Below are 18,361 nucleotides of genomic sequence, written 5' to 3' on the forward strand. Positions count from 1 at the left end.
CCCCTCCTCTCTAAAGGTCTATAGGAATAACCATTTTGATAACCCAAAGCTCTCAATAATTTCAAAGATGCTGTATGGTATTCACTTCCCCATATAATTCCCCTAATCCTATGAGGTACATCGACCATTAAGTCGGCTTGTTGATTCAAGGAAACTGAGACCTAGTAAGCTCTCATGAGGTTAGTCAGTGAAATTACATCACCTCCTTGTTCAGAAGGACTTCATGTATGCTTTCACAGAAGTTTCCTAACAAGACATAGTTTATATTATCAACTATGCACACAGTAATTAAATGCAAATTCATCAAAATATAACACTTAAGTGTGAATTGCCGTTTGGACAACTCCTGTATGTTACCACCACAGAACTCAGCAGCAGTGTTAAGTTATTATTAAATAAACATGTTGAGCAAAGACAACAAAACTGCATCTCCATAGGCAAGTTGCTAATGGAGGAATTGGGCATTTTACATTGATAGATATTGAAGCATTTTCCAGAAATCTTTATTCTGCTTTACTTTATGCTGCTTTTTACTAAAACTTGAAATTTCCCTCTTTCTGTGTGGACAAAGAAATTGTGAAACAAAGCCTAACCAAACTTCTCCAGGCATTTTAGCATAACAACATTTAAAGACAGTTCCAGCAGAACATGAGTTAAACTACTCCACCGTGCTCAGGAAGAAAACCAAGCATCAAGCAGGATACAGAAGCAACTGGTTTCTTCTTAAGTCTTTTATGCTTTTATTTTGAATCTTTAAAAATATGTAAGAATCACTTTGAATATATAAAATGAGACCCAAACACAGTATTCAGTATATATAAAATAGTAGTATAGAGAACAGAAGGCTAGCCAAAATAGTCACAGCAGTTGCTGATAGCTACTGCCTACTTTTTTAACTTTGTGGATTATTTAGCTGTTTGCTCTCTTGCAGCTATTTTTAAAGCATCATCAGACTCCACTGCAGCAAAGACTTATTAGAGGCATTACTTACAAACAGTGATTCTCTCGAGATAAGCAAAGGCAGTGTCAATTTATGCACTTTAACCACACTTATTTTAAGAGTTAAAGTATTAAGCTGCATAGAATCATTTAGGTTGGGAAAGACTCATTTAAGATCACTTAAGATCAGTCCAACTGTATACCTAACACCGCCAAGTCCAGCACTAACCCATGTCCTTAAGTGCCACATCTACACATCATTCTCAAAAGGCAACAGTGGTCCTGCTAAAAATATTCAAAAGCAGGAAGAGAAAAAGAAATGGAAACAAAAGTGTTTTGTATAGAAAGGAGGTAAAAAAAAGAAGGAAACATGTTCAAGCATTAATGAAAGAAGCATATAAATCTTGAAACACTAACTGTGAAAAGATGCTGCACGAGGTTGAGTGCTGTCCTACTCTTGGTCAGACAAGAGGAGCTCTTTTCTAGAAGGTAAGAGCTCTCAAAGGAAAACAAAATTTTGTCCAAGGCAGATTGAATCTTTACAGCAGCACTCTTGTTCCTGAGAATGCAAACATTGTAACTAGTACTGTGACTCTGCAAGGTCTGAAATAGGATTTTTCATAATGATCAGGAGTGCAACAAAGACTACAAGCTTTCTTATATGTTTACTGTCAGTGTTTAAGCAGAAGAAGAATATCACTATTGAAACTTATTTATCTACTAGTAGAGTAAAATAAGTTGGGCATATAAAAACTTTCAGTGGAAAAATTAGAATGAAGTCTTCATGGAACAAATGTAAGAAATGAGGAATGGATGGGAAATAGGGATATTAGTGAAATTTACAATTTTCACAAATTTTTCAAGAATGAAACGTAAGGTAGCATTTTCTGTTATTTACACAAACATAAAAAAAGAACTACTTTAGTCTTCGTGCCTTGAGTGGGAAATATTTCAAAAATACCAAAAGTTCACATAAAAATAATGTAATGTAATGTAATGTAATGTAATGTAATATATGTCTCTATATAAAATACTGGTCCATAGTAAAACTGGAATAACCTACATAGAAATAGCTTTTATTATGTTGCTTGTGTTACCAAGAACAAACTGCTGGCAAGAAGCACCAAAATGACCTGAACTCCTGTAGACCAAAAAAGCCAAGGTTTTATGGAGGATAGTACCTCATAACTTAAAAGCATAACTTACATGAAGTCCCTAATACATCATAAGAATTACACTGACGATCACCAGTATGCATTTTTGTTTTCAAATAAAATTTAATAAAATATTTTTCTTTTGGTTTTGTAGCTGTGATGATTTAAGAATGATGCAAGATAAGGTTTGTAGACAATACGTTAAGCTATTTAGTACAGGAGTAAAAGCAAGGACATTCCAAAAAGGGAAGAGGAAAAGTAAGAGAGAAAAAAAGGTTTACTACAAAAAAGAAGGGTTTTTTTGTAAAAAAAGGAAACACAATCAAGCTTGAGTGAAAACAAGCTTATACAGACTTGAGCCTATACAACAAGCTGTTAACTCATTTTCTTTAGACTGGAAATGTAAAACCTGAAAGCCAAAACCAAGGTAAGAACAATGGCTTTTAAATGCAATAATCTCAGGAAAGTAGTTGGTACATGGAGAATTCAGTGGATCTTAGTAAGAGATTGTATGGTTATTTTTTGAATGAAAGGCAGCATGTGAATATGGCTGAACAGGGTATCCCGGACTAACACTGTGGGGCTAGAAAACACAGAAAGTTTTGTGCAGAGTAGGAAGAATATGTAAGAATTTATTACGAAAGCAAGGGAGGATTAAACTGAATGAACCTAGGCACAAAAAATTTCTTGGTTCTCTAAAAGCATGTGAATTTTTACCCCCATCCACTCACTCATATCTTCTCTACCTACAACCATTTCCATCCATTTATGATCATGTTGGCAAAAAGTAGCAGAAGCCCTCTTTTCTGATCTGCAGAGAGAAAACAATTATTTTTCTCCTGCTCTCAACATTTGTGCCCTGAGCGGTCTTCACTCCAACAAATATTTTTATAAGGTAACTTCAAATTGTGTTTAAAGTTCTGAAAAAAATACAAAAATCAAAAAATACTGAAGACATGGCAGGCAGAGGGATAAGATTTCTAATTACTTCAGAAGTACTGCTGAATTCCTGTTCTCATATTGAAAAGTGTAAGTGAGACAAACCCAGCAAAATGCTTGTTGGGATTTATTACAGGAGAGAGGCATTGGTGATGCTGGAGACAGTATTTTAAAAAAAAACCTGGTTTTAAAATTATCAAATATATTTTTGCTGCTTCACAGCATATATTTTTCCATAATACAAGTATATAAGAGAAGTATAACATACGCAGTCTCACCACATTAGCTGAGGATACCCTGTTTAAGTTATGACATTTAAATTGTGATGGCCTTTTCTTTATGTTTAAAAAAAAAAAAAGAAAAACTCCATACAAAGTTAAAATATTGCTACAACTAATAACTTGTTAGTAAAAACAAGCAGTAAAAGAGATGAGAACATCATCTTAATACTAGAACACATAATTAAAAACTAATACCTATTTGTTTACATTTGTAATTTTTGTTCTCTGCATCAGGAACCGCTATTTAAATTAAGCTGCTCTTAGAAAACAATGAAAAGTATTAAGTAAAAGAAAAACATTCTGCTAATGAACTACCGCCTATTACAAAAGAATACAGATGATTCATTAACTAACCAATACGAACATAGTCCCAAGTTAAGAATAAATGTCTGATTTAAGTGCAGATACATATGCTCCCTCCAGGTCTGTAAATTTACTTACTTTTACTCAAGAATAACAGCAACAGCCACAGCATTAAAATCAGATTTATACAGCTACTCCCAGAATTGTCTCCACATGCTTTTAAATTTCAAATTTCAGTCCTTTAATTGTGTGCTTGAGAAGTAGGGAAAAGTGAGATTAGTAAAGTCTTCTGATAAATATCCTTCTCCTCTAGTGTTTGCTGGCCCTGTCTTTGTCAGGTACTCTCCAGAATATTCAGTTGCAGGTTTCCTCAACTTTTCTTATTTTATTTAAGATGTTTATTTCATGTTTTATTATTTTGACATTATTTGTTAAGCACAAGGCGAATATCATTGTTTATGGTACACATAGAATAATAAAATGCAATTGACAAATTACTGCTCATTTCCATCCCTGCTCCCTTTCAGCTGCTGCCCTTCCAGTTGCTCTGGTGCAACCTCATAGGAGCTGCTCTGAATATGGACCATCAAAATGTTTTAAAATTTTGACTTTTTTTAAAGAAGCTTTTTTTTTTTTTTTTTTTTAAAGAAATCATGAGGTAACCTCATGAACAGTTCTATTTGTATTGGCATCACTTTTCACAGCTCTGCTGCCTCTCAAAAGGATAAATTACGCCTTTGAATTAACACATCTAAGACTTCTGCATCTTGAAACTGTGGCCCAACTTGATTTCCTCATTTATGGTGGGGGATGAGGACAAAAGACAGCTCGTACGTGGGGTTCCTGAACGCACAATGGAAATTATATAAAGAGGTGATTATCTCTTGTCATTTACTATACTGTAACTATATTACATCTGGGAATTTAAAAATAAGTAAGTAAACAAAAATTAATCTCAAGTTTAGACCCAGCTAATACAGAAAAGCTTTATCTTGGTACCACATAAAATTTGTGGTCTCTTTCCAGCTAGACTGGATTTCCAAATTCTCGTGGATCAAATCCAGATTCACATCATTAGAAGCCTATTCTGAAAGACCCATTTACACAGATTTTTTTTGTTTAATAAACAAAAAGTCAGTTCTCTTTCCAGTTATGCCTTTGAAAAAACGGTAATTTCTTACCTGCAAGTTTAATTTCTCCAAATCCAGAAAATGCCAGTCCAGTTGGCAAATTGCCTTCCTACCAGCAGATGAAGACAGGAAATAAACCAAACAGACTAATTCCCTAAGAAAGGGAATTATATCAGATGAGTGTTCCAGTTCAAGAACTACCTGATAGTGAAAAGTAAAAGTGAAAATAAAAGCTTAAAAAAAATAAAAACATTTGAATAAGAAAGAACAAGCTTTAAAAACATTTATTTAGGACAGAGAACATGGAATGCAAACTCAAATTGATAGCATACATGAATACAACTGAAATCTGTAAGAGCAACTCTAAACCAAAAGGGAACTCTAGAGCTTTCAGCACTGTAGCAAGACAGAGAGCTGCCTGGACTGGTATGTCATTGGACTTTGAGAAATTAGATCAGCAGGTATGAAAATGAGATACTTACCAGTAGATTTTGATGCTGCAATATATCCCCTCTCTCAGGTTTGTGCCCTGTGCACAGACACAGTATTCCCCAAATTAGGTGCCAAAGTAGTTAGTTCCCAGCAGGCTTTCTAATGGCAACCGTTGCGGTGAAAAAAAAAGCAGGCATGTCCTACCACACCACAACTTCTTGCTCTTCCTGACTGGCCAACAGATCTTCGTGTGTAACAGCAACAGTACTAGTTGTCCCACAAAACAGATCCCCTTGAAGCTTCTTCAGCAACTTTTTTAGTCCTCCTTTAAGATCTCATACAGATCTTGGAATATATCCTCCAGTAATAAAATTACTGTCATCAATTTTATACAACCTTTGATCTCCTTGACCTTTGAAGTAATTTGAATAAGCTAATATTGGCAGAAATACCTGCAGCTTGACCCTTCAGTTCTAATCTAATTAAGTTGGAGATTTTATTTCAGAATACAGACATCCAGAATGGATCAAAGCACACTACGATATGTTAACCTTGTGCGTGCTCATTAAAATACTCCTGCAGCGTGTGACCAACACTCTTCATACCCAGGCCCGATTCCTCTGGAGGAGGAGAACAGGCACAACACAAACAGTTTCCCCAGATCCCATGTTTAGACTGAAAAATGCTGAACTTGACTAGCAAACAAACTATTAAAAAATTAAGGAGCAGCTTTTAATTCTGTTCTTCAACTATGAGATCCTTTCCACTAAAAAATGGAGGACCCTTGGCAACCAGCTTTTTTTGATAGATTATGAAACTTGCCTTTAATAAATAGCCTCTCAAACAGAGCTTATCATTCAAGGAGTCTTTTTCCTCGTCAGTCAGATAACTACAATTACCTACCTACAGATGAACTAATTTAAAAAAAAAAAACCAAACCAAACCAAAACATTTCCATGGGGGCAGGTAAAGAAAATCAAGATCTGGTCTTCTTTCAGAATAGATCAGGAAAACTTCACCAAAACCAGTGATCTTCTCAATATTTTTATGGCATTTTAACATGCTGCCTTTGGATTCAGTAAAAACAGCCGTATCAACTGCAAAACGCTCAAATAAACATTGCGTTGACAAAATCACCACATTTTTCAAACTTCTCTTCACCTATTAAGCCAGTAAGAGTTGCAGCAGAGATATCCAGCAGAGATATTATAACTGCAAGATGGATCTTTTATATGGGCAAATATTTGCCACAGCTAGCATATAAGGTCCTCCAGTATACCATATTTCTAATTACAAAAAAGTGAATATAGGAATGTTGACTTACCATGACTACCATTAAGTTCTTCCTTGAATAGGAATTACTATAACTCTCAAACTATGCAAACAATAAGTCAGAGCTTCAAAATCTAAGGCAACTGCAGAATGAAAAAAAAATGGAGGAGAAAAATATGATCCAAGAGGAAAGGGGGGAAAAAACCCAAACAAAAAACCACACGCAGAGAAAAGAACAGCAGAAGTGGAGAAATAGAAAGAGAAAATAGGCAGGAAATGGAAATCTTTGCCAAGTGTAATTTGAATTATACTTTGGATAATAAAATACTGAAAAATTTCTTTTGTTAAGTGGCTGCATAATAACATCTCCACAACAAACAGAAAAAGCATCAATCTAAATCTCAGCCACTTGGAAATAGAAAAGCCGCTAATAAAAGCTTCTTGCTCAAGAAATCAGGTAACATATTACCCTGTATTTCCTTGGTTGTAGCTTCGAACACTCCACTTTTTCTATTTCAAGCCCTTCCAGATATAATTTAAATTGTGTTTTAGTTTAAACAAACACTGAGAAAACCCAAGACACAAAAACTGGATTTCAAAGAAAGAAAACCAAGTTATAACCTAAGTTTACAAATATCATTCATAATTTTGAAAAAAACAACCACCAAACATTTCTGTGACTGCCTCTGTACGGACACTGAACTCTAACTCATCTTTTTTTGATCAAACTATTATTTTAGAGAAATTTAAATTTTATTTTGAAAGAATAAAATGACTTTTTCTATTCCTTTTTAATGGATGATGCTTAATTCTTTATCTGATTTATTTAAACCAATAAATATAGCCGAATAAAAATAAAATTTAGAATAATTTCAGTAAAAATTTCTTTCATCTAAAGAAACTTAGAAAGGCTGATGCAGTCTTTCAATGATAAACTAATGCCTCTGCAATACAACCTAGCTTCTCCTCACCATTCTATCCTGAGGCTATCCTTCCACAGTCACAAAAAAATCATAATATTTTACTGTTTCCCATTTAAAGTCCATTTAGTTTGGTATTGAGCTTCATGTAACTTAAATATATTAGAAGAATGTAAAAATAGCTTTTGTTCAACTTTTCTCAGTTATGTATAAGCACTTTCAAATAGCAGGTTTTCCCATCAGTATCTTCCAGAGTACAGTAGAAAAATCTACAGTAAACTTATATAAGGGTTAAAAAATGAAGCAAGAAAAATAGGGACTCTCTGAAGCAAATGGTAATGCAAGTTGATTTATCTAATTGGGTGAAGCACAAAGAGATCAAATTCTATTTTTGGACTCCAAGAGTTGATGATTATACATCATGATTGAGTTACCCCATTTTTTTTTTTTAGCTGATGATCTCTATCTCCTCCATTTGCAGTGAGTATCAAGTTATTCAAACCATTTTATGAAACCAAAGCCTGAGGTTCATTCATTCTAGACATGAGACGATTATCTTTGTGAAATTAAAAAAGGAAAATATTGATATTTGTTGTATAGGTCCTTTAGCACTACTATGCCTAAAAGCAAGTGGTCTCTTTCTGCCACAGTTCAGGTAAGTTCAGGTAATATTAACAGAAGAAGAAACTCCACGACCCATACAATACACTTTCCTACTGGGAATGCATATCATTTGCAACTGCAATGCACTCAGGCCCTCAAAGATTCAATTATTGTCATTATTATTTTGAAAAGCCTTCCTGCTGTTCCCAATCTTAGAATTCTACTTTGGATAAAAATTCTGGAATTTGGAATTCACGAAGCACTAATGTCCAAGTAATTTAAAGCCTCCTTGCTTGCTACTTTTATGCAATGTCATTATCCATAGAAATGTAGCTATGGGAGAAAAGAGAAAGAGTGCCACTATAGAAACAGACTTTAGTATTACACATTAGAGACTCAGAGAAAGGGACACATTCCCATACTAATGTCATTACATATGTGAAATAGTCAAAGGAAAGTCACTGTGGTTCTGTAACCCAATAAGGACCCCCGTCTCCTTACAAAAATGAGTATTTTTCACCTTGGTGTCAGCCAGCATTTTGCTGTAAATATACCAAAACATCTTGTCCTTGAAGATACCAATAACTCCTAAGGCTTTTAACGTCTTTAAAATGTAAGGTCTATTTTAATATAAAATTTTAAAGTCCTCTTTTAAGAAGTTCAGAATGAGAAATTAAAGTATGAGTGTTTAAAAATAAATACTTCTCCTTGCACTGCCTCTTGCAGAGCAAGTTCTTTTCTTCGGGCTGCCATGAATCCAGAAACTTCTGGCTTCTGTCGTGAAATAAACCCACGCAATCCTTCTGAATTCCAAAAATAGCATGGCCTCTGTTATGTCAGAGGTTTGGCTGTAATTTTGTTTAATTCTGCATATCTCTCTGCTGTGCCTCACTCTGCTCCAGTCTGAATGGCAGGAATCTGTCTATCCAGGTACTATGCCCAGCTGAACTTTTCCTAGTAATACTCTTAAGGAACAAAGAAACACAGGTTTCCACCTCACTGAAAACAGAACTTTCCTTCTTGCTGTCTAACCACACCCTTGTAAAACAGAACAAGCGCACAATAGTGCAGGAAATCCCTAAAGAAAGAATTCCACAAAAATAAAATCCAAAACACTGCTTAAACAAACCAGTTTTAATGTCTGTCAAAATAGGCAATTTTTCCTATGTTGTTTGATAAAAAAAAGAGGAACAGACAAGCTGAGAAAAGGAGGCACTGAAAACAAACCATTCTCGAGTGCTAAGGCTTTAAAACTGCTCCTGCAAACTTGAAGGAGTCAGAGGACACAGAGGAAGCATTACAGATAAAAGCGTGGCTAATGTGAATTATGGTTTGATAGCAAGGATCCATGAAAGCTTTAAAAGGAAGGATTAGGATTCTAGGTTTTGACATTCTAAGGAAATAAAATTGCCAAGAAGATCAAACATTAAATTTTAATCTCCCAGTTCCTTTCAGTGAGAAAATAAAGTAGCTACAACAAATCGGATTTACTGTACTTATGCAGCTGAGGAATTTGGCTTCTTAAAAAAAAAAAAAAAGTCTTACAAGAGGAGTATTTGAGAATGAAGGTAAGAATGCTAAAGAACTGATCCAGCTTTCCTACTTCTCCAGATGTTTTAGTGAGGATTACAAAGACAGACAACCCACATTTACTCGCGAGGTGACACAAAACACAGGCTAACTTTCAAAGGATTTGCTCACGCCCATCTGCTTCCGTTTCCTTGGACAAGCTTTTCTCTGATTTTCCTCTGCCTACATCCTCTAAAACTTTGTGCCTTCATCTGTGACCTTTCCCTGCCTGCTCTCGGGCAGAATATTTGTGGCTCCAAAGGCTCAAGCGCATTTACAAACAGAACTTTGGCAAAGCAGGAGGAAGCACAGATACTATTTTCTTAAGCAAGTTTTTTAACCAAATGAGGCATAATTGGTCTGTGGAAAGGAATCATCTTTGCTACAAAGAATATAGAAAATCTTTCCTTAAGAACTCTATAATAAATCTGATAGGATGTGGTGTATTTGAAACAGAGAAGCTCATTTTGCCTGGACTTAAAACACGTATGAACTTACTCCGGCATGCTGCTCTCACAGAACTATTGCGGCTATGTTCAGGTGCTGCTGAGAATGAGCTGATGGACTTCTCTGAAAGGCAGGATGCATTAGCCTGAGCTCAATGCAGTGCTAACACAGGGAAAAATACGTGTGTGGACAGAGTACTCCAACAGTCAATGCCTGGAAAAGAGTGAAGCATAAGTGACAGGCTGTGTACAACTCAGGAGTGGAAACATACACAGAACATTCACTGTAATTAAAAGTGTGTCACTGAAACAAATGGTCTCTCAGGGTTGCAAGTAAACTGCCATTTCCTGTCTTTACACAGACATTTGTGTTATCTGGATAGGAACTAAAGTACTGCTGGATCTGTTAGACAGCTATGTTAAAATATAGGAATGGAGTACAAGCACCTTTGGGGCCTTGAAAAGCCTGATCAGTTCCGAAGTAATAGCCAGACAAACTAAATAAATCTAGATTTAAGTTTTGCTGAAACATACAAAACATTCTTAATTCTACAGACAAACTTCATAGTGTAAGATATGAGTGTCCCTACAATTTATTATGAGTCTTATTTGTGCCACAAAATTCTAAACACAGAAGAGTTTTTTGACTTTCTTTCCTTCCATTAAACAGCAGAACAAGACAGGGATATAGGAATTTATATTTCATCTTTATCTCATCCTTTTTTATTTATATTTTTGTATGTTTTATAACCTGCAGCAGTACATGTATATCATTTATAAATACATGAACAAATATATCTGCATTAGTGGGATTGATCAGATTGTTTTTACTAACAGAGTGCACATTTAAATGCCTCTGCTCCAAGAGACATGCAACACTTCTTTGCAAGAACTTAGAGGAGGAAGAAATGCCTGCCTCTGAGTTTTGAACACTTCAGGATACAAGTTCCTTGATGAACTGGGATCCCTCTTCCATCCGTCACATTTTGAATGTTATGGAATTCACACAGTTTTCTTCAGTTAGACATGCCATGGACCACAGGATTCTCTTGGCAGTTCTCCTATGAGCTGTTATTTTTAAGCATTTAAGAGCTATTAATTTTAGGTGCTTTAAGGCCTTAAGAACTGCCCTGTCCTCACTGTAAAAATACATTATTTCAACAGAAGAGTGGAGACAAAAGCACTGTTCTCTCGTGTTCAACTACAAATCTCAGGCAAATGCATGTCCCACTGACAGCAAACAGTTCTGAAGAAAGCAAATGAAAGCCAGAATATGTCTGATCATTATTGTAATTAACACACATCACTAGGCAATCCACTTCATCTGGAGATGCTGAAAACGTAGTATAAGAGCAAGCTGTTCATAGAATAGAACAGAACAGTTCCAGTTGGAAGAGACTTAAAAGAATGATCCTAGTCTGATCATTTCAGGGCTGGCCAAAAGTTAAAGCATGTTGTTAAGGGCATTGTCCAAATGCCTCAACACTGTCAGGCTTGGGGCATCGATGAACTCTCTAGGAAGCCTGTTCCAGTGTTCCACTCAGTAAAGAAATGCTTCCTAATGTCCAGTCTAAACCTTCTTGATCAGCTGTGCATTATTTTAAATGTGTCCAACTGATGAACAAGTAGTCTACTGCAGTTTCATTTTCCTAACCTGACTGGCCATCAGACACCTGCTAGCAAAGTGAGATGTCCCATCCTCAGATGGGTGGGCGTATTACAAAGAAATCCAATTAGGCTGAAAGACACAAAAAATGTTACTCTTTTATGAAGAACTAATTTGAAAAAAAAAAAATCAGCATCACTATTTTCCAGATATTTGTATTTATGGGATCTGTGAAATGGCTTCTAACTAAATTGAAAACTATGTTGTTCATTGTAGTTTAGATACTCAAATGTGTGATTAGAATATTGAAATTTGTAGAACATTAAGCTTTGCATAGCAGCTGTAAAACAAAAATGACTTGCAAGTTCCTCCAATCTCCTTATTTATTTCATGTTTTACAGCAAACTGCCTTATTAGAAGTGAATATGGAAAAGTTTCTCTGTCAGTAATCCAATTCATAACCTGAAGGCCTTGTTGATCACTAGTGTTATCCTGGGAAGGTAACAGGAGGCAGACAGACAGACTCAGATTCTCCAAAAACCCATGGAGAATATACCTAAATCTTTTTGACTTGCATTCCTGTGAAATACCATTTTTGGTAACATCAACAAATACTTACTCAGCGGAAGTTTGAAGCAGTAGAACTTGCTACCTTAACAACAGCCACCAGTGGAATAGAAAAGCATCATTAAAAGGGAAATATAGAATGTTTATTTATAGTAGTTTCCATTACACAGCAAATGATCCTAAATCAGATCTTAAAGCGTTTTACAAACAGTAATGTGGTATGCCTCAGGCAGAATTACAATCCCAAACTTGCTCTTACCTGCTGATTAAGAATTAAAAAAGATTACAGCATACATTCATTGCTTCAAAATGCTGCTAATGGTAGGGGAGCAAAACACCAAGATTTGGAATTACATGAACACCATTCTAAAATGATTGGATTAGAAAAAGCAATTGGTCAAAACTCATGCCTCATTACAGAAACATTAGTGATGCAACCGATATTCCACTGCCAAGCCACCCTTGGTCAGAATGAAAAAGCAAAAAAGGAAAGGAAAAAAAAAAAAAAAGAAAAGTATAGAAGAATGATTAAAAGATATTAATTACGACTGATGTTGACCATCAACAGCCTGCTAGGAACATTTCTTCCCTTTGCTTTCCTCAGTTAGGAGCTATGAGTTTCTGGCACACTTTAAGAAGAGATTATCTGACAGGCATACTACACTTGAAGTAACAACTTTGTTAAATTACACCTCTCTCTCCAAATACCCAGTGTCATCAAGGCTCCTGACTACGGTCTCTCACAAACAGCTACACAAGGACACACTGTCAAGGTACAACAGAAACTGCTCCATAATTTGAGCCTTCATATAAGAATGCCAGCAAATGAAATCAAGTCCCAAAGACTTATGTTTACAACAGTTTGATTGCATATAGCTCAGCTAAAAATTAACAACAGGTCTGAACATTCAAAATATCCAAGTATCAGAGTGGGTTTAAATGATATCACACCTTCCATCCCACCTCCCCAAAATAATCAGGGAGGTGAAGGAAATATAACATGAATCATTAGCTATCTCAGTAAGTTCAGAATAGAACTCAAGAACAGGTATCTCTCAAAACCTTACAGGTAATCAGAAAAAAAGAATAAAAAAAAAAAAAACAGAATCAAAACTCCATCTTTTTTCTTCTTTAGCTCTGAAACTGACATAGATAAGATGGAAATACTGTATTCCTGAAGATTTTCATAAAATCCATTTCAAGCATTGGCAATAAAATTATCTACCATGAGACAAGAGAGGGGAAGGAAGTACTTCTAACTGCATTGAAAAGATCCTTCTGGGTGATGCCTCTGTGAGACATCAGGCAAAGGGAACTAAAGTACCCCAAAGCCATCTTTATATTCTCTTCATACTGGTTTGTTTCAAAGGCCACAGGTGGCTTCCATTTTACTTCAGGGCTCAGACACGTACAAATCACCCCAGATATAAGGTAAAATATGTTATCTTGACTTTGTTATGAACAGAATGGAAAAAAAATAATTACTGCAGATGCTCACTACAGCAGTCTTGTGGCAATTCACCATGACACGAGTCTTCATCTGTCTGGGTCTTTAAATATCACCAGGGAGTGTCTCTGTAAAAGGGCAGCAACTTTCTACCCAACAGACAGGGCTGGGAGGATAAACTGTGTAAGTATCACAAGATACTCAAATATTTACCATATTAGGAGTCACACAGGCTATTAAAAATTAAACATCCTGTTGTTTAAGGATTTTGCTTTTCATTGAAGAAAGGGTGAGTGGCAAACTGTTTCATCAGTTTGAATATTTTTAGGACTACCAGATAAACTACTACTGTGTCTGAACCACCTGCAAATAAAATAGAATCTATACAAAGAAAATAAACATTTATTTATACTCTCCTGCCTAGCATTTTAAAAATAGTATTACAAAGGAAGCTGCTCCCAATATTTTTGAAAAGGTAGCCTTAAAGGGAGCAATAAAATATAAAGAACATTTTATAAAAACATGTTAAAATTTAAGCAAGTTTACCGTAAGCTATTTCAGATCTTGGAAAGAAAATAATTTCAGAATTATTCTGTTTTACACTACTGCAGTTTTCAGGGGAGACATTTCTGAATATAAGACTTGTCAGGGAAAAAAAAAGAACAAGCTAAAATGAATAAATTTCCTTAAAAGTTTCACTCGTTTTCACAGGACCAGAAGTTTTTCATATCCTATAGTTAAATAAGTTAAATAACTTAAGTAATACTGCACTAACAATGTTTCCTCATTATACTAACTTACAACTGGTCTTGCAGTTCCACAATGATATATTCCAACTGTTCTTTCTCCATTTTATGGGCTAGATCCATATCTTCAATTCTTTGTAACAGCAGTTTATTCTGTGAGACAGATTCAGATAGCTGGTTTTCTCTGAGTCGTACCAATTCTTCAAGGTAACCCTGGAAATATAAGTGTTAGAGAGCTTTAAAGAACACACGATCAAAAAATCTTTTCATAATATATGTTCACATTTTTCTGGTTTAAGATGTGTACAGTGCTACTTTAGTTTTGTTGTAGGCTTTTTTTTTTTCTTTCTTTAAAGAGACTAGTAAATTGGCCTAAGGTTAACATGACGTTTCCTAACAGGTACCAAGAAAATCATGTACTTATGTGTATTTGTGCAGAGTAGTATAATAATGGATGAAACAATGAGACAGGAATGCCACCAGCATGAAAATGACACAGAACAGTCACTAGTACAAGAAAAAGATCAGAACCTTGCAACTCAACAGATGTAGGATGTTAGATTTGTGTAAGAAGACAAGAGTACGATGGATCTATATGGATCTGTATAGTTACGGAAAGGGATACAGATTTATTATAAAAAATCTCTCACATTATTTTAAAGTTTATTTGAAAACTGCAATACTACATCACACATTAAAAGGACAAAGAAGAAAATTACTGGAATAAATATTAATCTATAGTAAAGCATAAGGTAGGACAACTGGTGAAGGGCACTTCTTTTAGTAACACTGGACAAGAAGAGCTGGAATCTGCATGTGCATTTATGTAATAATTTTTCCAGTTGATACTATAAAAGATATGCAGTAGTCCTAACCACACTTAGTCATTTACAAAAATTCACAATGTGAGCATTTAACAGCAGCTGTGATGGCAGGCTAGCCACAAAGTCTGTGCATAAATTATGCATCTGGTTACAAGACTAAGCAGCTATTTCTTTTTCTTCTTCAGGCAGAGTCCCAGCACCTCAGATACCAGTAACTTCTTATCAATTCTTAGTTAAAGCTGAATACAATAAGTTTAGTACTGCCCAGACAAATGTGGCTGTTATCTTGACTGTTGAGGTACTCCTTGGAGTTCTAAGCAGTGTTTTCAAAGTATTCAATGAGGCATTAGGACATACATAAATTTCCTGCCTCCCAGAAACATCAAACGAGAATTTTACAAAAAGATTTTGGGTATGAAGCATCAGTATCAGAAACAGAATACTATGAACAATATATACCTCCATCTATAATGACATGGGGGTGCATAATGCCTCTAATGAAAGCACATAAAACTCCAGTATAAACAGTACACAAAGAATTCAGCAGTTTACTATGTAGAAGCAAACAGTTTACACCATTCAAAACCTTCTACATAAGTAACAAATGTGTAACTCTGACTCATTAATCTGGACAAAAGACAACTTGGAAAAGGCAATCTCATCCTATTTCCAGAGTGGCCTGGAGAGGACAGAAAGGAAGCAACTGATAATAATTTTTTAAAATACAAGAGCTATGTACCATGAAATCAAGCTTGTAGGAGCCAGATTCAAAAGACAGAAAAGGAGGTGGCATTTCACACAACAGATGGCAGATAAGCAGAATGCTTTGCCAAGAAATCGTTTGGATGCCTAAAATTTACATGAGGTCACGGGGATATTTGAAAATTATTGGGAAGAGAGATCCATCACAAGTCACTGAACAGACAAACCTTATCAGCTTCAGGAAGTCCTTCAGCTGATATGCACTGGCCAAGAAAATATTAGAGAAAAAGCAGTGCATATACATTGGCTTTGTTTTTATTCTTCCCTTCACATCTGCTTTGGGCAAGTATCCAAGATAGGATAGCATGATAACCAAAGACTCTTGGCCTAAAGCAGCGTATCACTGTTGATCCAATAAAGAAATGCTAGGATTTGCCTTGCTAAAATAATACCTGACCCTATCCTACCGTTCAAACAACTCAGAAGATACAGATACCTTTATCTTAGCTTCAATGCAATTGCTTGTCATGTTGTGACTGTAGTAAACATTATTTACCTGTGCTATTAACTGCAGTACACATACTTACTTAGGAGGCACAAAAAGAATTTACCATTGTTTGTGCAAAGTCAATGACAACAGAGCAAAAGAAGGATCTATCAGACTCACTGTATCAGTTACTAAAAATACATCGTTTTCAACTTGGTCTTCTTGTCACAAACATCCAGTTTTCCAGCACATAAAATGTCAGGAAGACCCTTTGTTTGAAAGAAAACACTGTCTTTGATTAACTGGTACTTACTGCACTGTGTGTAACTTGACTGTTATTGCAACTTATTGCCATGAAAATGGTACCGAAAATGGAAGGAGAGAGACACTCAGGAAAGAAGCTCTATTCTATAGTCCATCTAACCTCTTAGTGGTCATTTGTTCAGGTTATAACAGAACAGATGTAGTATATTGAAGCAAATTATCTAAAAATTTGGCAGGTACATCTCAACTGAAAATCAGACAAGGAAAAGTTTTCTGTATCGGGGAATAAATAAGTTATTTTGCTGCTGCAGTTGTCCCGTAGGTATTCTAACAGTAGAAAAGTGTCAATGGCTGTCAGAATAGCTAGCATTTTGAAGACTGTATTTAATGCACCAAAGTTTTCAAAGAATTATCATAAAACTGACTTGGATTCACCCCTATATTAGTTGGCTATAGAAGCTGGCAGTTCATTAAGAGAACACTACAAGGAATAATGTGACTCACTGAAACAGTAACGCTCAAGAATTTGAAATATTCATTATCACAACAGTGGATGCCTTCCCAAGCAATAGGATTGTTTCTGGATCTTAGACTTGCGAATAAACCAAACCCTCCATTTGCTGCCACAGCCACTGAAGATCTTTGTGCTTTTGCAGCCATAAAGCTTCCCAGTGACTCTGGCAAGTGGATTTGGACACCACATTTCAATACTGTTTCTATAGATGTCTTTCACAACTTTGATGGCATATCCTTCATGGGGTATTCTTGAAAATAAACCACCTGGATGTACCTAGAAAAATAAACATCCTCCCATTTTGTTCTTTTCAGTGCTTCTTCAGTGCTGATGAGATTTTCCTCATTAAACTCAGAATATTTTTATAATCTTAGGGACAGGGTGTGGAAGAGCAGAGTTCAAACCATTATGATGTTTTTGTCTAGATATATGGATGAAATACTGTCTTGATTACGTTCCTACGCTTCAAGGACTGCTGGGGTGAGGATGGAGAGGTTTTCGTTTTGTTTATGTACTTGAAAAGATTACTTTTGAATGGCACATTTTGGTTACAAAAGGAGGGAATATATCCTCTGTACTAGAGAGAGCCCCAAGGAACACAAATTCCTTCCATATGGAAAGTGGTACCACACTGGCTTAGGAGATCATACCAGTAACCTGGATGCCAACATTTAAGGTCATTTCAAAAACAAGAAGTCTAAGGGACTCAAAAGAGGAAATAAATAATTGTCTGCATATTTTTAAACCATACATTTCCTATCTATCATCCCACAGCAAGTCTGACTTTTTCACTGTTACTTAGAAAAACGTTAAACTAGGTTTAAAAGTAAACGAGCTTTGATTCCACCCATTTCATATTAAGACTGATGTTTAGCAATCCATTCCTACATTTACCCTAATGAACTGAACATAGCCAGAAATCCTTCTCAGGTATATTCTCTCAGTCTTGCTATTTCTATACTAAAACTCAAGTTCCAAAGGACCACATGTGCAGTCATACTAGTTCTTTGAAATGATCCCTGACAAACAGTAATTCACAGACTGTGACCTGAAATAGTCTGGGACAGTGCTAGTTATCCCAGGCCAAACCCATGCCAACAACCATTCTTAGAATTTAAATATGCGACTGAGTTGATACCAGGACCTGGGCCACAGTGAATGTAGTGAGTCTCAACTGGCAGCATATCCATTCTAGATTCCATATGCCCCTCTCTTT

At 35.6% G+C, this 18,361-nt stretch overlaps 1 protein-coding gene across 3 annotated transcripts in view; it reads right to left on the reverse strand.

Moving 5' to 3' along the window:
- RUNDC3B (RUN domain containing 3B) overlaps window positions 1–18,361 on the reverse strand; it is a 50,562-nt gene that overhangs the window by 4,152 nt on the left and 28,049 nt on the right. For all 3 annotated transcript variants that reach the window (XM_009559105.2, XM_054058111.1, XM_054058112.1), the window contains exon 8: window positions 14,410–14,567. In XM_009559105.2, the coding sequence (XP_009557400.2) occupies window positions 14,410–14,567 (158 nt within the window). The remainder of the gene's footprint in view (window positions 1–14,409; window positions 14,568–18,361) is intronic.

Source organism: Cuculus canorus, chromosome 2, assembly GCF_017976375.1.
Source record: "Cuculus canorus isolate bCucCan1 chromosome 2, bCucCan1.pri, whole genome shotgun sequence".
In the NCBI taxonomy this organism is placed as follows: domain Eukaryota; kingdom Metazoa; phylum Chordata; class Aves; order Cuculiformes; family Cuculidae; genus Cuculus; species Cuculus canorus.